Here is a 23752-nt window from a genome sequence, read left to right on the forward strand (position 1 = left end):
AAAACATTATGGTAAAACATTTGAATTTGTTAGAATATTATGTTTCTTGTAAATGACAATATATTTTATCTAATTTACTCTTAGCTCACTGTGCTTCAAACATGATTGATAAATAAGATGTATAGGTTAAAAAAATCAATTGTTTTATTGTAAATTATTATTTTTTTGCATGTCGGGAGCATACCACAATGTTACATTCCGTATCAATATACTTCAAACTTAATATCTGGATTTTAATAAACTTTCATTCTTATTAGGTTTTCTTCATGTTCTATAGTCCATCCCTATGTTTCATAATTAAAAAAATTATCAAAATATATTCACTATTGATCTTGTTAAGAAGCCCTCATTACCATGAACACAATTGTGCAAATGGATCATAAATTCGACTTTATGTTCAACAGATATGGAGGCTTCAATTTTCAGAATAAGATTTTAATGCATATGGTTGTGGAATGAGAGAGTAGATGGATTGTTGCACTGTACAATGTCGATGGTGACACACACATACTCCTATGTAACATACCTGACATCAACACGGTATGTATATGAGAGTATATAGTGATAATAGAAATCTATTATGTACTCTTACCTTTCATGTGAAAGCATGAACGACTAAGCCATGCACAGTACCTTCCGCGCACAGTAAAAAAACAGTCTGCTGAAGAGGTAAAAAAACAGCCTTTGGAAGTAGGAGCGACTGGAATTGGGATAGGGAGGCCCCGATTATGCGAGCATTGCAACGTCCCCACTTGATAGTTCATCCACAGATAGCAACTGTACCTCCCGTGAGTGAACTTTTTTTTTTGAAAAGGGGTGCAACCCCAGCCTCTGCATCAATAAGATGCATACGGCTCATAATATTAAAATAGAGAGTGTCACAAAGTCTTCAGCAGGTTTAAAGTAAAAAAGACGACAAGCCGCTCAGACGAGCGTAAACATAAAGCCACAACCGGCTGGCAAAAAATAGGAGCACTACATGCTTATCCTATTACATGACCGCCATCCAAACCGGTTGAAAATAACCCGAGCTACCATCTCCCATCGGGTAGACGCAGTAGCCAAATGCCCCCTGTCCTCCATCGGAGTGAGTAGCGACCACATACGGATCAACGCTGTGGCCCTGAAGATAACCTGCAAAAAATGAAAGTTCGTTGCTCTGTTAAAAACCAAATCATTTCTGCAGTTCCATACTGCCCATAACAAGGCACACGCGCCAACACGAATGAGTCTTGCTAAAACCAAGTCTACCCCATCAAGCCATGTTCCAAACAACATATTGATAGAAGTAGGTGGAATAATATTGAAGGCAATATGAATCGAACGCCAAAGAAGCTTAGCCAGTGGACAATCCAGAAAGAGGTGCCTGATAGTTTCATTACAATCGCAGAAACTACATCTAGCAGAACCCACCCAATTGCGTTTTGCCAGATTATCCTTTGTCAAAATTACTTTTTTATGCACAAACCACATAAACACTTTAATTCGCAAAGGTACCTTAACTTTCCAGACATGTCTGGAGCAAGGAATGACACTAGTATTAATGACATCCAGATACATGGATTTAACCGAGAACCTACCGTCCTTTGTCAATTTCCAAAACAACCTATCTGGATCCTGAGACAGTTGGACATCCATCAGCCGTCGTACAAGATGAAGCCATGCCTCCCATCGTTCACCCACTAGTGTCCTCCGGAAGCTAATATTGAGAGGCGTTGACTGTAAGACATTTGCAACGTATACTTCTCGACGTTGAACAATGTTATACAGTGTGGGATATTGACGTGCCAGAGGTGTTTCTCCTAGCCACGTATCCTCCCAGAACCTCGTAGTAGCTCCATCACCAACTAAGATTTTTGTCCTGTTAAAGAAGAGGGGCTTGACTCTCATCAACCCTTTCCAAAACGGTGAATCAGTTGGGCGCACCGTCACCTGAGCTAAAGTTTTTGACTGAAGATACTTATTACGCAGAATTTGTGCCCAAGTAGCCTCTGTCTCGGATGAAAGTTTAAAAAGCCACTTGCTAAGGAGACATCTATTCTTGATCTCTAGATTTTCAATGCCTAGACCGCCTTGGTCCTTGGGCCTACAGATGATGTCCCATTTGGCAAGCCTATACTTACGTTTCAACTCATCGTTTTGCCAAAAAAACCGGGATCGATAAAAGTCTAATCTCTTCCTAACCCCCACCGGGATCTCAAAGAAGGATAGAAGAAACATAGGCATACTTGTGAGAACCGAATTAATCAAAATTAATCGACCTCCATATGACATGAGCTTCCCTTTCCAACAGCTTAGTTTCTTTTCAAAACGATCCTCAATACACTTCCACTCCTTGTTCGTAAGCTTACGATGATGAATGGGAATGCCCAAGTAAGTAAACGGTAGTGAACCCAACTCGCATCCGAACAATTGCTTATACGCCACCTGGTCCTCAGTAGCTCTTCCAAAGCAAAACAATTCGCTCTTGTGGAAGTTAATCTTGAGTCCAGACAATTGTTCAAATAAGCACAGCACAAGCTTCATATTCCTAGCTTTCACCAAGTCATGCTCCATAAAGATGATCGTATCATCAGCATACTGCAAAATGGATATACCTCCATCAACTAGGTGCGGAACCAAGCCCGAAACCTGCCCCGCCTCCTTGGCCCGGCCTATTAAAATAGATAGCATATCAGCTACTATGTTAAATAAGATCGGTGACATTGGATCCCCCTGTCTTAGGCCTTTATGTGTCTGGAAATAGTGACCTATATCGTCATTCACTTTAATCCCTACACTCCCTTTTTGCGTAAAGGAATCAATTTGGTCGCGCCATGCCTTGTCGAATCCTTTCATACGCAACGCCTGATGAAGGAAAGGCCATTTGACTTTATCGTATGCTTTTTCGAAATCCACTTTAAAAACCACCCCATCAAGTTTTTTTGAGTGAATTTCGTGGAGCGTTTCATGCAAGACGACCACCCCTTCAAGGATATTTCTATCCGGCATGAAAGCAGTCTGGGACGGTTGCACCACCGTATGCGCTATCTGCGTGAGTCGGTTCGTCCCAACCTTAGTGAAAATTTTGAAACTTACATTAAGCAAACAAATGGGTCTGAACTGCTCAATGCGAATAGCCTCTGTCTTCTTAGGAAGAAGAGTTATTGTTCCAAAATTAAGCTTGAATAAATGAAGCTGACCATTAAACAATTCATGAAACATGAGCAACAGGTCATGTTTAATGAAATGCCAGCACTTTTTGTAGAACTCCGCCGGAAACCCATCTGGTCCTGGCGCTTTATTATTATTCATTTGTGCAATGGCCTCATACACCTCCTTCTCCGTGAAAGGGGCAGTCAAAATCTCATTCTCTTCCGTCTGAAGTTGGGGAACATCCTCAACTCTTGACTCATCCAAAGACACAAAACTCCGTTCCGGAGGTCCAAATAACTGCTTATAGTAGTTGGTAATGTAAACTTTCAGGTTTTCCTGACCAACTATCGTTCCTTCATCTTGTTCTAATTGAAAAATTCTCTTCTTACGATGCTTTCCGTTAGCAATCATATGAAAGAATTGGGTATTATCCTCACCTTGGACAACCTTGCGAACCTTAGCTCTGAGAGCCCACTTCAATTCCTCCTCACGGAGAAGCGCTTTCAGCCTTAGCTCGGCCTCCAATTTAGACTCCAACTCTCTGGTATCTAAAAGAGAGGTTTCAGCTTTTAACTCTAGGGTGTGAATCATCATAAGGAGCCTTTCCTTCTCCGCCTTATAAATTCCGTTCGTATGCTTAGCCCATCCACGAAGGAACCTTCGCAGATGACGAATCTTGCATTGCCACCGCTCCATGGGTGACCTTCCCCCCGAGTCTTTAGCCCACTCTCTAGCCAACAGATCGATAAATCCTTCTCTTTCAAACCAAGCAAGTTCGAAAGAGAAAATATTCTTATTACCCAAATGAGTTGGGGCCCCTGAGTCCACTAATAGCGGTGTGTGATCCGAGATACCTCGTGTCAACGCCTGCACCGTTACCAGAGGAAACTTCTGTTCCCACTCAACACTTGCCAGAACACGGTCCAACTTCTCAAACGTCGGAACCGGTAATGAGTTTGCCCAAGTGAATTTCCTACCCGAAAGCTCTATCTCTCTGAGGTCCAAGCTCTCTATGATAGTATTGAACATAAAGGACCATCTGCCGTCAAAGTTGTCATTATTCTTTTCTTCCTTTCTTCGAATAATGTTAAAGTCACCTCCCACTAAGACAGGTAGTTGCTCATTCCCGCAAACTCGGACTAAGTCCGCCAGGAAATCTGGTTTAAGTTCGGGTTGCGCAGCCCCATAGACTGCCACCAAAGCCCAATCAAAACCATCAGCTTTCGTTCTTACCCTAAACTTAACCGCAAATTCACCCATCACTACACTCCGAACCTCCAACGTATCGCACTTAACCCCGAGTAGAACCCCACCGGATCTTCCTCGAGGTGGGAGACAATGCCAATCAAAGTCTACCCCCCCTGCTAAGGTGCTAAGAAACTGTGCTGAAAAATTACCTCGTCCAGTTTCGGACAAAGCAATAAAGTCTAAGTGATGTTCAATAGAAGCTTCTGCTAGAAAACGTCTTTTAGCCAAGTCTTTAAGACCTCTGCTGTTCCAAAAAATGCCTTTCATAATTCATCATGAAATTTTTTGGAGGTACGGATCCTAGCACTTCTACGCACAGCCGACACCGGATAAACCTTACGTTTCCAGGTCCTCTTAGGCTTAACCCCACCATCAATAGATTCAACACACTCGGAAAGAGGCTCTACGGCCACAGGCACCACCTCTAGGTTTGTGGTTACCGGAGAGGTATACTCATCCTCCTCCTCCGTCACCTGGACCGCAGGATCAAGATCAGCACACAAGCTATCAAGAACCCTAACCCCTAGCTTGTCAATCTCCGACTCATTCATCGGTTTTACTGCAGCTATGTTACGAATCAATTCTAACGCACGTTCAGCTTCCAAGTCTAGCATCTCATTAACCGATTTAGAGATCTCTAGATCATCGTTACCAAGAGACACTCCTATTTGGTTTGCATTATGAACAATCTCTTCATTGGTAAAATGCATAATAGAATTAGACTTATTAACTGACATACCAGTTGTAGTCTCGACGTCCCGCAGCTTGGCCGCTCTCAACGCGCACCTCAGCTGCATGTCATCAACATCGGAGTGCTCCTGTAGTCTCCCGCTGACCCGTCTCCCTACAGAGACCGGGTCCGGGATCCCACCGAACGCGATGACCTCGTCGCGCGAAGTAGCGGTAGGGGAAGAGCCTCCTGCCCGTCCCACAGCCGCAGTGGCCATCACCGAGGCCACCGGAGCAGCCACCAGAGATGCCGAATCCTCCAACTCGCGGACCTCCTCGCGCGAAGTAGCGCTAGGGGAAGAGCCTCCTGCCCGTCCCCCAGCCGCTAAGACCATCACCGGAGCCGCCGGAGCAGCCACCCGAGATGACGAAGTATCCACCTCGCCGATGCTCGTGCCCAAAGAAAAAGGCGCTGCCGGTTCCGCAGGAAGCGCACCCACCAGGCTGCCTTCCAGTGCCACCGCAGGAGAAAGGGCGGCCTCCTGCGCACCCGTTTCCCTGCCATCCGGGGACCTCTCCAGTGGGGCCGCGCCGCCCCCAGTCTCCAGCCACATCAAGGACCCAGAAGGTCTAGCCTCCTGCAAGTCCGCTCGTCCCGCAGCGACCGGCTCCGCCACGATCGCCATGGCCGAAGGCGAGCGAGGGACAGACGACGGGGCCTGCTGCCCCACCTCATCAGTGTGGTCGACCGACCTCCCCACACATAATCTAAGTCTTGGACTCGGAGGACCAGCCCTAACACTCGACAATCTCGGCGGCGCCGAGAAGGCCCCAAGAGAACCCAGCTGAAGCGTGGTAGTTGGTACCGTGGAGGACGGCCCAACAGGAGTGGAGTCGGCATTCTCCGACTGCCCCGACGGTCCCAAAGCCTTATCCTCATTACTCTTAGCATTGTCATCCCTGGTACCTGAACCCCCACCTCCCTCAGAAGTGTCCATGGGATTGTCATCCTCAAACTCATTGAAAAGATCAGGATCCTCATAGTGCACGTCCAACTGATACAGAACGCCTGCGTAAGTCCAAGGCACCACGTCTGGCAAGTACTGAATATTGGCGACACTAACTAGCAGCCGTGCGACCCCATGAGCCCGAGTGAACTGCATATCCACCTGCTCGGTCTTACCTATCAGCGACCCCAGACTCCATGTCACCAGAAAGCTGTCCAAAGGATCAGACGGGGCACCAGAGAAACGAACCCAAATCTGAGTTAAAGGTGTGCCCTGTGGTTCTTTCTTTTTCCACTCATCGAACGCCAGCACAAAGCTAGTGCCTGTGACCCTGCTCATACCAAACTTGAGAATCCTCACCTGATCCTCCTTAGAAGGGAAGTCCACTTTATACGAATTATCAGAGAGCTTAAGTAATGACCACTGAAAATTACCCGGAGCTAGCTCTCTCAACTGCTGAATAATCTGTGCTTCGGTCAAAGGCCCGTGGACCACCTTCACAACACCGGGGAAGGAGGTTTCCACTATGGGTGCGGAAGGTTCCGCAGACGGAGATTCAAAAAACATCAACTCGGAGCAACACACCCCGTATATCTGGACGGATGGTTTTGGCCCCAACATCAGAGGACAGTCAGCCGCTGTGTGATTAGGCTTCCGGCAAAGATCACAAAGCTCCGCCGTACACTGGACCAAAAAGTGCCCCGGTTCCCCACACCGGAAACAAGTGAGCTTTTTCTTCTTAGCCACCCACTTAGACAATTTGTCACTGTCGACCTTGTCAGAACCGTGCTCGGAAACAGTATCCTCAGTCTGCATAGGCTCAGGCAGCGAGACTGAAGCCAAAGCCTGCACCGTCTCCACTGCCACCTGGGGTAACTCTGATGCACCCTCCGCGACCTCCGTCACTGTAGCCGTCCTAGCATACCGAGTCTGATTAAACCTGCGGTTACCGCCCCGACCTCCACGGAAGCGCCCGCGAAAAGCACGGTTGGGACCGGGAGCTCCCTCGACAAAGTTCCTGGTCGGTCCTTGGAAACCATTGTTACTCTGTCCCTTGTCCACCCGAGCATATCCTCGGTCTCCACCGGTTGAGGAAGAGCCCCTGTGCAACCCAGCACCATAAGCATCGTATCTGTCGTCGCCCCACTGACCGCGCGGTGGGTTTCGATCATCTCCCGCCGACGCGCTCGAGCCGTTGCGAGTGGAGTTTTGAGCACCAGAGCCCGGAGCTGCCGCCATTTGCCTCGGCCATGGTCTCTGCGTTGTTGTCACCTCGGCCCTGGGAACCGGCACCGGTGGTGGCCGCGGACCGGCAGTAGGCGGAGGTACCGGTCCTCGCGGAGGAGTTGGCGCCCTAGGCGTAAGCGCGGTTCCCCCCCCCCCCCCAGCCGCCGTCTGGGTCGGCGCCCGTATCGGAGGCGGCGCAGGTCCCCTGGGGGCTGGCGTAACCGCACCTCTGGGCGGCCTCGCACCAGGCGCCGCCCTAGCCAAGACCGGCGCCGGCAGCTCCGCTGCCCCGGCCGAAGCTCCTGGGGTAGCGACATTTTTCGCCGCCGGCGGCGGAAGTTTTGGCGGCATCGCGCCGCTAGCTGTTGTTTCCGCAAGATCGGGTTGCCGAGAGCCTCGCCTGACTCGGTCCCGAACTGACGAAGGAAATCCCACCCGACCGCGGCGGCGAACCCTAGCTAGAATAACGCCTCGACAGGGAGACGATCGTGCATGTGGCAGCTCGCGATCCGACGCAATCACATGCACGAAGGCCTCTACCGGTTTTGCCTGGGCTTCCAGCCCCGCTAATCCCGTGAGTGAACTGAAGAGAGATAAATCGATCTCTACCATTTCATGCTGTAAAACATGGTGTAGCACGAAAACAAGGAAGACTATATTTTTTTTCCATCCACAGAGGAAAGATATATCATTCTTAGTCAGGAAAAATGATAAATTGATGTATTTGTGCTTAAGCTATGTAGTTGTGACAGGTCTCTACCTAAACAATGTGAGATCTTTGTGCATGATGTATTTTCCTTTTGACGAATTTGTGCGTGAGCACTTGCGTTCCTCGCACCTACATCATCTCTCCCAGCATTTGTTTCAACCTTTTGAAAGTTAAATCATGATCATCAAGATATCTGAAGGCAAAAAACTACACGTGCTGCACTAAATACAGCCGGCCCTTGGTCAGATTCAGTACTTGATTCTAGTTGAACCCTACTCGGCTCGGGGAATGCATAGCGCATAGCGGAGAATCCAGTGCGGCGGCGCCTCATCTGGAAAATCCACCGCGGCGGCGGCGGCGCAGTACATGGAGATGGAGGGTGCCAAGAAGAGGAAACTAGCCGCAATGGGCATCAACGAAGCCACGCCGGCGGTTACGGAAGGCCACGATCCCAAACCACCGACGACGACGGCGGTGAGAAGCCCAGAACAGCCGCCCGGCGACCACATCAGCAACCTCCCCGACGCAATCCTCGGTGAGATCATCACCCTTCTCCCCACCAAGGACGGCGCTCGCACCCAAGTCCTCGCGTCACGCTGGCGCCACCTCTGGCGCTCTGCCCCTCTTAACATCGACGTCCGTGACCTCCACGCCTATGGGATACAAGCGAAAGCTCTCCTCGGCGTCATCCTTTCTGCCCACCACGGGCCCGGACGCCGCCTGTGTCTACCTGCGCCTTATCTTCTGTACCAAGCAAAAGCAGCGCATGGCTCAGTTGGAACCCTCGGATCCCCTGCCCTTGATAACCTCCAAGAGCTGGAGCTCTACGTGGCCCCATTTGCAAGCCGAAGCCCACAACTGCCATCATCGCTTTCAACGTCCATCTTTCGGTTCACGCCCACTCTCCGTGTCCTCACCATCAGCCAGTACTCTCTCCGGGACTATATGGTCGAAACGCTCCGCTTTCCCCAGCTCAAGAAACTTGCACTGGTGGAGGTCATTATATCACAATTCACGCTGCACATTATCCTCGCGAGCTGCTCTGTCCTGGAAAGCTTGCTTCTTGATTACACTTTTGGCATCCGTTGTCTCCGGATCAACTCCCCTACCATCAGCAACATCGGCATTCGTTGTGGCACAATGGAGCTTGTCATCGAGGATGCGTTTTTGCTTCAAAGGATGCTCAATCTTGATACATACACACAAATGCAAATTTCTGTTATATCCACGCCTAAACTTGAGATATTGGGCTGCATTCCTGAATTGTATAGCGACTCCAAAATTGTGTTTGGCTCAACAGTTATTCAGGTAGCTATGTCTGTTTTACTTATTACATGGCTTCTCATTAGTTGCACTTTTGTGTGCACATATGTTATGCATATCAATCGTATATATTTATATTTCATTGTGCTAATGTTTCGTTCTATGCATGCTTGACAAAGGGATTGCGCATTCATAGCTTGACAACGGTGGTGCCTAATGTCAAGATCTTGGCTATCAGTATGTATATTTATGATCTGGATAAAGTTATTAATTTATTGAGATGTTTTCCCTGCTTGGAGAAATTGTATATAAAGGTAAAATTTCTCATGTATAAAGTTCATATCGTATTAGTGGTCACCATTCCGCTGGCATATGGTTGACCAGCTTTCAAGTGGTTAATTTTTCTCAATGGCTCCTTTCAGGGAGGCAGATCAGGAAAACGAAATTTGTGGCGCCGGAAGCATCGGAATCTTCTCAAATCTCTTGATATCCGTTTGAAGACAATAGTGATGCATTGTTATCGAGCCATCAAGGCACAAATTAACTTTGTCCAATTCTTTGTGCTGAATGCCAGAATCCTAGAATCACTTAAACTTGCGGTTGAATACCACAATCATAATGATGAATTTTTTGATAAGCAACATAGGATGCTTCAGATGGAGAATGGGGCTTCTAGAGGTGCTCGGCTTTGTTTTACAATAGCTTGTCGGCATGATGTTTCAGATATCATGCATGTCCGTGATTTGGATTTGACCGATCCCTTCACATGTGGATGCTGAAAAATGGGGCCCCCCCTCCATCTTGCTTGTCCCATCTTGTGTTTTGTTCAAGCCTGAGTAGTTCCAATGTGCTTGTAGTGTGGAGAAGTTCATATTATCCCAATTTATTGTATCTAAACAAGTCATTTGGTGGAGCTATGCACAATTGCACTGTTAAGAAATTCAGTACTAAACAACGATGGCTGACAGAAGGTATATTCAATTAAGAAGTTTCTTTTAGAACTGTTTTTATGTTTTTTTCTAGTGTAGCATCATTGAAAATTTGCATGCCACTAAACTTCATGATTTGAGTACCTCTGATAGCTCAAAGTTTTTGAATGGAAGGGAAGAGTTCTTTCTTTTTCATCTGAAAATCAGGGACATGCGACATGCTGCTTTTTTCGCGAATACGCTAGAGAGCTTATCTTTTCATTGATAGGAAGAAGGGGAAAGTACAAGGGGGGGGGGGGGCTCGGTGTCCAGCACGCAGGCAAGACAAGGAGCAAGGAGCAGTGGTGACGGGCTGCTCAACCCGGGTACAAGTTTAGGGACCAAAGTCAGCAGCGCATTTAAACCGTGAGCGCCAGCCCTAGCCCAAGAACGTGCCTCGTTCTGGATAAGCTCAAAAAGCCGGGAGGTAGGGGGATTCGCCGTCGAAGACACAACGGTTGCGCTGCTTCCAGATAGACCAGGCCGTCAGGGTTGCAAGGGTGGCAAGCCCCTTGCGGTGCCCTGTGGGGGAGCTCATGATCATCGAGGAGCACCAGGGGAGGAACTCCTCGGGACCGGACGGAGGGGGGACGGTGGCGCGCACCCAAGACATTTCCAAATCTGCCTGGAGAAAGGGCAGGTGATGATGATATGTTGCATGGTCTCGACGTCCTGGTCGCAAAGAGCACATCTGTCATTGTGGGGGAGACCGTGGCGCGCCAGTCTATCGGCAGTCCAGCAGCGGTCGAGGTCGGCCAGCCAGGTGAACATCTTAACGTGCAGTGGGGCCCAACATTTCCAGGTGAGGCGCCAGAATGGGGCGGATATGGAGCCGGCAAAGAGGGCTCGATAGCAGGATTTGGCAGAGTAGTTCCCATCTGCAGTCCAGCGCCAGACAAGTCGGTCTGGGGAGGCGGACAGGTGAAGGTGACGGAGCCTAGTCCAGAGCTACGTACTCCACCAGTGCAATGGGCGTGAGCGCACCACGCAAGTCCGCAATCCAGCAACGGTCCTGGAGCCCCTCCGCCACGTTGTGTTTGCGACGCCGTCAGGGGACTAGGGAAGGAGGGTAGGGGCGATGTCCGCGATGGCCAAGCCGTCGATCCAAGCATCAGTCCAGAAACGGCAAGACCTGCCATCACCGAGAATCCAAGAAGTGGACGCGCGGAAGATAGCGAAGGAGTCAGTATCGGAGGGCAGGTGCAGGTGTGCCCACGGCCAGGCCGGGTCGGTGCGCTGCAGCCACAGCCAGCGCACACGGAGAGAGATCCCTTGCCGATGGAGGTCCGGGATGCCGAGCCCGCCGAGATGGAGGGGCCGGCAGACACGCTGCCAGTTGACTGGCCCGTGGCCAGCGCGGGTCTCCTTATTGCCATGCTAGAGGAATTCACGGATCGTGCGGTTCACTTGCTTGAGGATCGTCGGACAGAGAGCGATGACAACCATGATGTGGGAGGGGATCGCGCACAGCACTTGGCGGACGAGGGCAAGACACTCGCCGCGGGACAGGAGCATCGCCCGCCAGGTGGAAAGCTTCTTGGCCAGCTTCTCTACGATCGACCGGAGCGACGAGGTGGACGGCTTCCGGAGCGATAGCGGAATGCCCAAGTAGGTGATAGGGAAGTCCATGACAGTGCAGGCCAGTTCGCATGCGATGGAAGCACGCGTGGGGTCGTCGCAACAGATCGGGGTTGCTGAACACTTGGAAAAGTTCGTGCAGAGCCCGGAGGCCTCGCCAAAGACATGAAGTAGCTCCCGAATGACCCGGAGATCGCGGGTTGACGGGTGGCAGAAGATGATCACGTCGTCGGCATAGAGAGAAATGCTCGAAGAGGCGTGCCGAGTGGTGAGCCGCTGAAGAAGGCCGCTGTGGTGGGCATGGAGGAGGAGGGAGTTGAGAGCATCAATGGCAATCATAAAAAGCATTGGGGACACGGGATCGCCTTGCCGCAGTCCGCAAGCGTGGGCGATGGGAGGGCCGGGGGATCCCTTGATGAGGACGCGTGTGCTGGACGTGGAGAGTAAGATGGCAATCCACTCGAGCCACCTACGACCGAAGCTCAGGTGGCGTAGCACGTCGAGGAGGAAAGCCCAAGAGACCGTATCAAACGCGCGTGCAATATCAAGCTTGAGGAGGACACGAGGCACGCGGAGGTTGTGAAGCTGGCGGGCGGTTTGCTGGACCAGCATAAAATTATCGTGCACACACCGCCCGGCGATGAATGCACTTTGGTTGGAGGATACGAGCTGGCCCAGGCGAGGAGCAAGGCGTAGGGAGAGGACTTTTGCAACGAGCTTCGCAATCAAGTGGATTAGGCTGATGGGGCGGTAGTCCGAGAGAGAGGAGGCATCCGGCTTCTTTGGGATCAGCGTGATTAGGGCTTCATTGAGGCGCTGGAGGCTGCGCCCGTTCATGGAGTAGAACTTGTCGAACACCTCGCAGATATCGGCTTTGATTGTATCCCAGCACGCCACAAGGAACTCGGCCGTGAATCCATCAGGGCCCGGGGCTTTTCCACGGGGGAGCGCCTTGACCGCGGTCCAGATTTCCTCCTCAGAGAAAGGAAGCTCGAGCTCCTCGAGATCGAAGGAGCGGTCATCAATTTGTTGCAGATCGAGGGAGAAATCACGGGGCCTTGGAGTGCCGAGAAGCGAGGAGAAGTGGTGGTAGGCCGCCTTGGCCATGTCCTGCTCATCGGTGATCGTAGAGCCCTCACGCAGAAGGGAGAGGATGTGGTTCTTCTGGTGCCTGTGGGCCGCGTGAATTTTGAAGAAGGCTGTGTTAGTCTCGCCCTCCTTTAGCCATCCAAACTGCGCCCGCTCGCTGGCGATGAATCTCTTGAGCGAGGCTAATCCAAGGTAGGCGCGCTTTAGACTGCGCCGAAGCCAGATCTCAGAGGGAGAGAGAGCCCGGACGTCCTGGGCCGCATCGAGGCGGGCAATGAGCTCCCGTGCAATCATAAGTTGCAGGGACACGTGGCCATGAGTGCGCGCGCCCCAGCTCTGGAGGCGGTGAGCCGTGATCTTGAGGCGGAGGTAGACGTGCTGGAAGGGGTCCGGGTCGTGGACGGAGCCCCAAGCAGCCGCCACCGTTTCTTGAAAACCTTCAAGCTTGATCCAAAACCGCTCGAAGTGGAAATGTCTCGGGCCAGCCGAGCGCGGAGTGCAGTCGAGAAACAGCAGGCAGTGGTCGGACACCATCGAGGCAAGGCAGCGGAGGATGGCATGCGGCTGCGCGAGATCCCACTCAGAGGTGCATAGAAAGCGGTCGTTGCGCACAAGCGTGGGCGAGTCTCTCTCGTTGGACCAAGTGTAGCGGCGGCCATGCATGTAGACGTCGCGCAGCTCCATATCAGCAATGAAGCGACGGAATCTGTTGGAAGTGCGTCTGTTAATCCGGCTGTTGCTTTTGTCACTAGAGGAGGAGACGAGGTTGAAGTCACCGCCGAGGAGCCAGGGGCCAGCGCAAGAGTCACGGGTATCTTGCAAGTCCTCAAGGAACAAGATCTTTTCATCGTCGTCCTGCGGGCCATAGACCCCGGTGATCCACCAAGGATGTGCGCCCGAGGTGGTAGAAACGAGGGCCGTGATGTGGTGTTGACCAAAGTAGGGGCTGGAGATAGCGATCTCGTTACGGTTCCAAGCAAGAAGGATGCCGCCCCGGGTGCCGGAGGCCGGGAGGAAGAAGTAATCCAGGAAGCATGAGCCGAGCGTCTCCACAACAAGGGGCAACGAGAACGAATCGAGCTTCTGCTGAAACTTTATTTTGAAACCGATCATGTGAGTGTCAGGCATATGGGAAAATGCTGACCTAGTTTATGGTAATACGTTGGCCTGGGGGATTACTAAGGTACACCTCTAATTTCTGGACAGAATCAGGTTGTCAGTTACTTGTGCTCTTTTTATCCCCGGATTTATTTCTTTTGGTGGGAGGCACAAAGATTGTTCAGCAATCGGCATAGTTACCATTTCACTAGCGAGGTGTGTCGCTCTAAGAAAAGTTCACTAGGGAGGTGTGCTTCGGGATCGCAGCCTGCTGCTCGCAACCCACGCCGGCGGATGCTGCACCTCAGTATTGCGCTAGCTGCGAGTGTGCCTGAGAATTGCAAGACGAGTGAAGTGATCCTCCATTGTGCGCGAGAGGAGAACAGAAAGAGATGATGTCCCTCCGGTGTATCAGGCCTAACATAGACGGACATAGGTTGTCTAACTGCTATGGTACATCTTAATTATCGTTTGTGCAATATAAGTCAAGAAAAGTAAAAAAAATACTACATCATATGTATATCATCGCCTGGCTTTTGTATTTTCTTTTTCCTCTGAAAACTATATCATCATATTCATCACCCAGCCTTGGTTACCCCATCACGGCCATACCTCAACAAATCAGGGACTGCTTTCTTTGTTGTGTCACATACTCAGTCGTCAATATACATATCCAAGAGCCATTCTTAAATAGTTATTTCTAGACTTATATGATGCATACCACTTTGTGGAACCTTTGAATTTGTGTACTGAGCTTGGGGACCTCTGTGCTCGAGCTCAAATGAGCTTGAGTAAACAGTAAAATTGAAACAAATTTCAAAGACAACTGTTTTTTTGGTGCAAACATTGACAAATGTTTCGAGTGATCACAAAATTTCATTGCGAAATGACATTAGTGGAAGTCGTGGCAAAAACAAAACGATGCTCCAAAAGTGTTATTTTCAAAAGTGTATTGGATTGCTGATTTGTTTTTGGCCACGACTTCTACGAATGTCATTTCATGATGCTCCTAAACTGAACAAATTTGAGTATCAATGGCAACCACTTTTTTCTACACATTTGCATAGGATTGTAATGCATGCCATCATATCGTCTATGAAAATACAGACTCAAACTGCAAGTTTCCTAGAACAATAACTTATAGCTTGTCGTATTAGTAAGTGTAGAATTGTGAAGCTCCATGGTATCATAGACATGAGCATGCCAATACCAGAAGGAATCAACCTTGGCCCAGCCATTAGACAACTTTCTGTCAGCTTTCACTTGTGAAAACAAAAATCTTCAAATTATATGACCCATGATTCAACCTGATGGAAGAAGCTAATTAGTCAAGTTGTCAATTCTTTGCGAATTAAATGAAGCGGCATGTTAAATACGAAAACTAAAGCAGATAGGAGATTTTCCCAATAAAGTATTCAATGTTCTTTATCTAATAAGATGTTGCAGCAAGTTAATTGATTTGTGGAGTGAAGTGACATTCGCAATATGTTTTGATCATCTATCGGCTGCAAATTTGTATTAGCATGGCATTCATGGATCACGAGCGTAACCAAGAAGAAGTAATGTACGTTCTATGTTGTGGCGGAGATAGACATAAACCACTAGAAGGCTAAACGCAATAGATGAAGAGCTGGGGGGCAAAGGCTAATGTTTTCCTAATTTAAGCCCTTCAAAAAATAATTTCTCTAGGGATCTCTCAAGGCTGGGGGGCACTGCCCCCCCCCCCCCCCAACCCCCATCCCACCACATAGCTCTTTGATTGGTGCAGAGCACCGAATCGATCAATCTTTGAAGATGACGGTGTCTACGATGGCCATTACCGGGTGCAGCCGGCGGGGTCGGCCATGTCGAGCAGTGTCGAAAAATAGTGCTCCTTCCATCATTCGGGTAGGATGAGCCTTGCCACTCCAGCAGGCACCACCCATATCCCCTCATGAACAGAAATAGAGTCTAACAAGGGATGTGTCGTTCATGGTTGTGACCCGCGGTCGTTGTGACGGCTATTTTATTTGCCTTTGTTTCACATGGTGCTCTCGTGCCATGGACCTCCCCTTGGACCCTCGGGTCGTAGTCTTCCTTCTCTTCCCTTTATTCCTTCGTTATATTAATCCTCTTTAGGGATGGGACCCAATCATCCACTCTGTTTTTATTCCAATGAGCCTATTTGATAACTCAAGAAACTTAAAGACGTATATAAGTTGCAGGAATAGAGTGTAAGGAAGCGAGATGGGACTATTCAATATATTTTTTAGACATCGGTGGGACTATTCAATAGATATACTGACCCTATTTAGGAGCAATATTTTTGCATCGCAATCGGGCTGCATGTATCTTAAATGGGCCTACTCGGACCTACACACGTACAACAACAGCCCGAAGAAAAAAAGGCAATGTTTTTCCTTTCTACTAATAGTTCACACAAGGTATAAATAGAATAAAATATGTTGTTTTTCACAAGAGATAGCTAGCTTAGTTGGTTATTTGTGACTAGATGATGTTGTGAGTTCAAATTCAATTGGCACCAACTTTTTTATATGACCGAGCAGGCCCGCGCGTACCGGTGGGATGCTAAAAAAACCTACCCTAACGAAAAATTCAGAAAAACACATCCAATAATAATAATAATAATAATAATATAGGTGAACGGATGAACAAATGAAAAATGACCTTGCTTTATAATGATATATATAATATAATATAATAATAATAATATATAATTAAAAATTAAAGAAGAAGAAGAAGATAGAGATATAGACATAGACATGGATATATAGGCATATAGGCATAGATATAGATTTAGAATGTTTACAGGGATCACCTCCGAATCATGTGGATTACCTAGCCAAACATGTCTTCCCTGATGGAGAGAGACACCATACCTAGCCAAATTATTTGGTTCTTTAAGGGTATTTTATTTGTTTTTTTTAGGTAAACCCTTTCTGATTTGAGGGGAGGCTAAAGAAAAATACACGGGCTGCACTGAATGGGTCACTGAAAAGCGGCAAGGTGCTAGTGGGCCGTTAAATGTGGTTATACACACCCCCGCCCTTTGTCAGGTCCAGTACTTAATACTAGTCGAACCCAACAGACTATCTGTCGGCGGATGTTGTTTTCCCGATCAACTTGTGTGTCGAGGATGTAGTGTTGTGGTGTAGTGCCACCACCAGGGCACCACCAACTCGGCAATGAACGATCTCCTGAATGCTGAGTACAAGGTGGAGGAAGTGAAAACTGCTTTATTTCAAATGTTCCCGACCAAGGCGTCGGGTTCAGACGGGTTCCCTGCACATTTTTATCAACATCATTGAGATGTGTATGGCAAGGAGATAACCAAGGCTGTTCTACGCATTATTAGTGGCACTGAATCAGCAGCATGTATTAACGAGACCATCCTGATTTAATACTAAAGGTAAAAAACCCAAACTTGATGTCACAGTTCAGGCCCATCTCTCTCTATAATGTATTATACAAGATAGCATCCAATGTTATTTCTAACAGGCTGAATCTAGTACTTCCAGACGTTATTTTAAAGGAGCAGTCAGCTTTTGCCTAGGAAGCACTACTAGAGAAAACCTTACTAGTGGCGCTGGTTTTTTACATACCAGTAGCGCGGGCACCCGCGCTACTGCTAGGGCGCTACAACTATTATTTAACAGTAGCGCGTTTCTAAACAAGCGCTGCAGCTAAAATACTCAGTAGTAGCGCCTCTTTCTCTACCAACGCTACTACTATCATCACGTAGTAGTAGCGCCCTATTTTCTCCCCACGCTACAACTAGCTAAATAAAATTTTAAAATAATAAAAAGAAGTCAGATGCAATATTCATGGAAATCAAGACAAGTCCAGTGCAAATAAACTAAGTTCACAGAACCATCTCACAAACATTAACGACAATACCACATTTAATATAACCACACAATCTCACAAACTCATATATAGTAGTCAACAATGCATGGATAGATCATAGTTGATAAGTCTACTAGGTAGTCATACTAGCATATATATGGTTCAGCAGCCACACATATGCATATGTAGTTCTAGATGATATCGATGACGATCATCATCCTCAAGCCTGTCCGGTGGGTGTTCCTGATAGTAATTAGGATAGCCTGTCCAACATGAAGATTCTTGCCGACGAGAAAGCTCTTCCACCCAACCGAGTTGAAGTGTGTGCGACCGTCCGTGTCCATGCCGTACGCAAAGGTGGTGACGAAGCCCCTCGCGGTAAGGCGTATTCCAGCAGAGCCTTCTTCATCAGGCTTGATACTACAACTTTCAGATAGGCTCTTTGGCAATTTCTGAATAAGAAAAACATATCAATTAATAAGAAGCCTCACACATTCTACACTATCAAAAGACAGTACTACATTTCTACTAAGCATGAATTCTACTAATAAGTATATATGGATTCTACATTATTAATAGTTCTTTGATTCTACATGAAGCATATATATCATCAGATTCACTAAGCATATAGATCATCGGATTCACTAAGCATATAAGATTCACTAAGCATATATATCATCGGACTCTACACTAAGTATAACGATAAAGCATATATATCATCGGATTCACTAAGCATATAGACCATCGGATTCACTAAGCATATAAGATTCTCTAAGCATATATATCATCGGACTCTACACTAAGTATAACAATAAAGCATATAAGATTCACTAAGCATATAAGATTCACTAAGCATATATATCATCGGACTCTACACTAAGTATAACAATAAAGCATATCATCCAATTACTATAGTAAATGCAACATACCATGACATGCCGATCAACCATGGTACTTGTCAGGCGGGTCACGAATGGCACCCTGACGAAGTCAACACGTGGCGGAATGATGTCCCATAGGTTGCACACCTCCTCGCTCAACCTCATTCTTTGAGCTACGACGGCTTCATCAAGTGGGTCGTCATCATCCTCATCATCTTCTGCTTTGTTGACATAAATGACGGCCAGCTTGGGTCTTTCTACTCTGAAGGAGAAGCTGATCAACTCACCACCGGTGATACGCATGTAGGCAATGAAATGAACCCATCCATCTCCTCCCACCCGCGTCATATTTCGTCCTTTCTCGACCTCCATAGTGTAGGGGCCCTGCTACCTCTTGAGCACTGTGTTGGTTTTCCCTTGAACAGGAAAGGGTGATGCAGTAAAGTAGCGCAAGTATTTCCCTCAGTTTTGATAACCAAGGTATCAATCCAGTAGGAGATCACGCTCGAGTCCCACGCACCTACACAAACAAATAAGAACCTCGCAACCAACGCGATAAAGGGGTTGTCAATCCCTTCACGGTCACTTACGAGAGTGAGATCTGATAGATATGATAAGATAATATTTTTGGTATTTTTATGATAAAGAGAAATAAAGATGCAAAGTAAAATAAACGGTAATAGAAATAGCTAAGTGTTGGAAGATTAATATGATGGAAGATAGACCCCGGGGCCATAGGTTTCACTAGTGGCTTTTCTCAAGAGCATAAGTATTACGGTGGGTAAATGAATTACTATCGAGCAATTGATAGAAAAGCGAATAATTATGAGAATATCTAGGTATGATCATGTATATAGGCATCACATCCGCGACAAGTAGACCGAAACGATTCTACATCTACTACTATTACTCCACACATCGACCGCTATCCAGCATGCATCTAGAGTATTAAGTTCATAAGAACAGAGTAATGCTTTAAGTAAGATGACATGATGTAGAGGGATAAACTCATGCAATATGATATAAACCCCATCTTTTTATCCTCGATGGCAACAATACAATACATGTCAGTTCCCTTTCTGTCACTGGGATCGAGCACCGCAAGATTGAACCCAAAGCTAAGCACTTCTCCCATTGCAAGAAAGATCAATCTAGTAGGCCAAACCAAACTGATAATTCGAAGAGACTTGCAAAGATAAACCAATCATACATAAAAGAATTCAGAGGAGAATCATATATTGTTCATAGATAATCTGGATCATAAACCCACAATTCATCGGATCTCGACAAACACACCGCAAAAGAAGATTACATCGAATAGATCTCCAAGAAGATCGAGGAGAACTTTGTATTGAGATCCAAAGAGAGAGAAGAAGCCATCTAGCTAATAACTATGGACCCGTAGGTCTGAAATAAACTACTCACACATCACCGGAGAGGCCATGGAGTTGATGTAGAGGCCCTCCGTGATCAATGCCCCCTCCGGCGGAGCTCCGGAAAAGGCCCCAAGATGGGATCTCCCGGGTATAGAAGGTTGCGGCGGTGGAATTAGGTTTTTCGTGGTGCTCCTGGATGTTTGGGGGGTACGTGGATATATATAGGAGGAAGAAGTACGTCGATGGAGAGGGGCCCACGAGGGTGGAGGGCGCGCCCACGGGGGTAGGCGCGCCTCCCTGCCTCGTGCCCTCCTTGATTGCTTCTTGACGCCCACTCCAAGTCTCCTAGATCACGTTTGTTGAGAAAATCACGTTCCCGAAGGTTTCATTCCGTTTGGACTCCGTTTGATATTCCTTTTCAGCGAAACTCTAAAATAGGCAAAAAACAACAATTTGGGCTGGGCCTCCGGTTAGTAGGTTAGTCCCAAAAATGATATAAAAGTATAAAATAAAGCCCATTGACATCCAAAATAGATAATATAATAGCATGGAGCAATCAAAAATTATAGATACGTTGGAGACGTATCAAGCATCCCCAAGCTTAATTCCCGCTCGTCCTCGAGTAGGTAAATGATAAAAGAAGAATTTTTGATGTGGAATGCTTTCTAACACATTTCTCAATGTAATTTTTTCTTTATTGTGGCATGAATGTTCAGATCCGAAAGATTCAAGACAAAAGTTTAATATTGACATAGAAATAATAATACTTCAAGCACACTAACTAAGCAATTATGTCTTCTCAAAATAACATGGCCAAAGAAAGTTATCCCTACAAAATCATATAGTCTGGCTATGCTCTATCTTCACCACACAAAATATTTGAATCATGCACAACCCCGATGACAAGCCAAGCAATTTTTTCATACTTTTGATGTTCTCAAACTTTTTCAATCTTCACACAATATATGAGCGTGAGCCATGGATATAGCACTATATGTGAAATAGAATGGTGGTTGTGGAGAAGACAAAAAGGAGAAGATAGTCTCACATCAACTAGACGTATCAATGGGCTATGGAGATGCCAATCAATAGATATCGATGTGAGTGAGTAGGGATTGCCATGCATCGGATGCACTAGAGCTATAAGTATATGAAATCTCACAAAAGAAACTAAGTGGGTGTGCATCCAACTTGCTTGCTCATGAAGACCTAGAGCATTTTGAGGAAGTCCATCATTGGAATATACAAGCCAAGTTCTATAATGAAAAATTCCCACTAGTATATGAAAGTGATATCATAGGAGACTCTCTATCATGAAGATCATGGTGCTACTTTGAAGCACAAGTGTGGTAAAAGGATAGTATCATTGTCCCTTCTCTCTTTTTCTCTCATTTTTTTGTTTGGGACTTTTCTCTTTTTTTGGCCTCTTTTTTCCTTTTTTATTTTTCGTCCGGAGTCTCATCCCGACTTGTGGGGGAATCATAGTCTCCATCATCCTTTCCTCACTTGGGACAATGCTCTAATAATGATGATCATCACACTTTATTTACTTACAACTCAAGAATTACAACTCAATACTTAGAACAAAATATGACTCTATGTGCATGCCTCCGGCGGTGTGCCGGGATGTGCAATGATGCATGAGTGACATGTATGAAGAATTATGAACGGTGGATTTGCCACAAATACGATGTCAACTACATGATCATGCAAGCAATATGACAATGATGAAGCGTGTCATAATAACAGAACGGTGGAAAGTTGCATGGCAATATATCTCAGAATGGCTATGGAAATGCCATAATAGGTAGGTATGGTGGCTGTTTTGAGGAAGGTATATGGTGGGTTTATGGTACCAGCGAAAGTTGCGCGATACTAGAGAGGCTAGCAATGGTGGAAGGGTGAGAGTGCGTATAATCCATGGACTCAACATTAGTCATGAAGAACTCACATACTTATTGCAAAAATCTATTAGGTATCGAAACAAAGTATTACGCGCATGCTCCTAGGGGGATAGATTGGTAGGAAAATACAATTGCTCGTCCCCGACCGCCACTCATAAGGAAGACAATCAATAAATAAATCATGCTCCGACTTCATCACATAACGGTTCACCATACGTGCATGCTACGGGAATAACAAACTTAAACACAAGTATTTCTCAAATTCACAACTACTCAACTAGCATGACTCTAATATCACCATCTCCATATCTCAAAACAATTATCGAGTATCGAACTTCTCATAGTATTCAATGCACTTTCTATAAAAGTTTTTATATTATTCCTAAAAGAAAATTTCCATGTTGTTATAAAGGACTCTCAAAATAATATAAGTGAAGCATGAGAGAACAATAGTTTCTATAAAACAAATCCACCACCATGCTCTAAAAGATATAAGTGAAGAACTAGAGCAAAAACTATATAGCTCAAAAGATATAAGTGAAGCACATAGAGTATTCTAATAAATTTCAAATCATGTGAGTCTCTCTAAAAAGGTGTGTATAGCAAGGATTATTGTGGTAAACTAAAAAGCAAAGACTCAAATCATACAAGATGCTCCAAGCAAAACACATATCATATGGTGAATAAAAATATAGCTCCAAGTAAAGTTACCGATAGACGAAGACGAAAGAGGGGATGCCTTCCGGGACATCCCCAAGCGTAGGCTTTTTGGTGTCCTTGAATTTTACCTTCGGGTGCCATGGGCATCCCCAAGCTTAGGCTCTTTCCTCTCCTTTTTCCATAATCCATCAAATCTTTACCCAAAACTTGAAAACTTCACAACACAAAACTGAAAATAGAAAATCTCGTGAGCTCCGTTAGCGAAAGAAAACAAAACACCACTTCAAGGTACTGTAATGACCTCATTCTTTATTTATATTGGTGTTAAACCTACTGTATTCCAACTTCTCTATGGTTTATAAACTCTTTTACTAGCCATAGATTCATCAAAATAAGAAAACAACACAAGAAAAACAGAATCTGTCAAAAACAGAACAGTCTGTAGTAATCTGTAGGTTTCGACCACTTCTGGAACCCAAAAAATTCTAAAATAAATTTCTGGACGTGAGTAATTTATCTATTAATCATCTGAAAAAATAATTAACTAAATAGGACCTTCCAAATAAAACTGGCAGCAATTCTCGTGAGCGCTGAAGTTTCTGTTTTTTACAGCAAGATCAAAAAGATTTCCCCCAAGTCTTCCCAACGGTTCTACTTGGCACAAACACTAATTAAACACAAAAAACATAACCAAAACAGAGGCTAGATAAATTATTTATTACTAAACATGAGCAAAAAGTAAGGAATAAAAATAAAATTGGGTTGCCTCCCAACAAGCGCTATCGTTTAACGCCCCTAGCTAGGCATAAAAGCGAAGATAGATCTAGGTATTGCCATCTTTGGTAGGAAATCCATAAGTGGCTCTCATAATAGATTCATATGGTAATTTATTTTTCTTTCTAGGGAAGTGTTCCATGCCTTTCCTTAACAGAAATTGGAGTCTAATATTCCCTTCCTTCATATCAATAATTGCACCAATCGTTCTAAGGAAAGGTCTACCAAGAATAATAGGACATCAAGGATTGCAATCTATGCCTAGAACAATGAACTATGGGCATATAGTTCCTATTTGACACAATAAGAAAATCATTAAT

The 23752-nt window shown here is 46.3% G+C and overlaps 2 protein-coding genes across 2 annotated transcripts; one reads left to right on the forward strand and one right to left on the reverse strand.

Annotated features, from left to right (window-relative positions):
- Positions 1 to 615: 615 nt before the first annotated feature.
- LOC123042178 (uncharacterized) lies at positions 616 to 7298 on the reverse strand. Its single transcript, XM_044464715.1, has 3 exons — positions 5123 to 7298; positions 1055 to 1134; positions 616 to 633 (listed from the first exon to the last, which is right to left on the reverse strand). The coding sequence occupies exons 1-3, from the start codon at positions 7296 to 7298 to the stop codon at positions 616 to 618; spliced, it is 2274 nt and encodes a 757-aa protein (XP_044320650.1).
- Positions 7299 to 8265: 967 nt separating this feature from the next.
- Positions 8266 to 10166, forward strand: LOC123172458 (putative F-box/FBD/LRR-repeat protein At3g49480). The gene is made up of 2 exons (XM_044589452.1): positions 8266 to 9572; positions 9681 to 10166. The coding sequence occupies exon 1, from the start codon at positions 8362 to 8364 to the stop codon at positions 9430 to 9432; it is 1071 nt and encodes a 356-aa protein (XP_044445387.1). The 5' UTR covers positions 8266 to 8361; the 3' UTR covers positions 9433 to 9572; positions 9681 to 10166.
- The last annotated feature ends 13586 nt before the right edge of the window (positions 10167 to 23752 follow it).

Source organism: Triticum aestivum, chromosome 1A, assembly GCF_018294505.1.
Source record: "Triticum aestivum cultivar Chinese Spring chromosome 1A, IWGSC CS RefSeq v2.1, whole genome shotgun sequence".
In the NCBI taxonomy this organism is placed as follows: Eukaryota; Viridiplantae; Streptophyta; class Magnoliopsida; order Poales; family Poaceae; genus Triticum; species Triticum aestivum.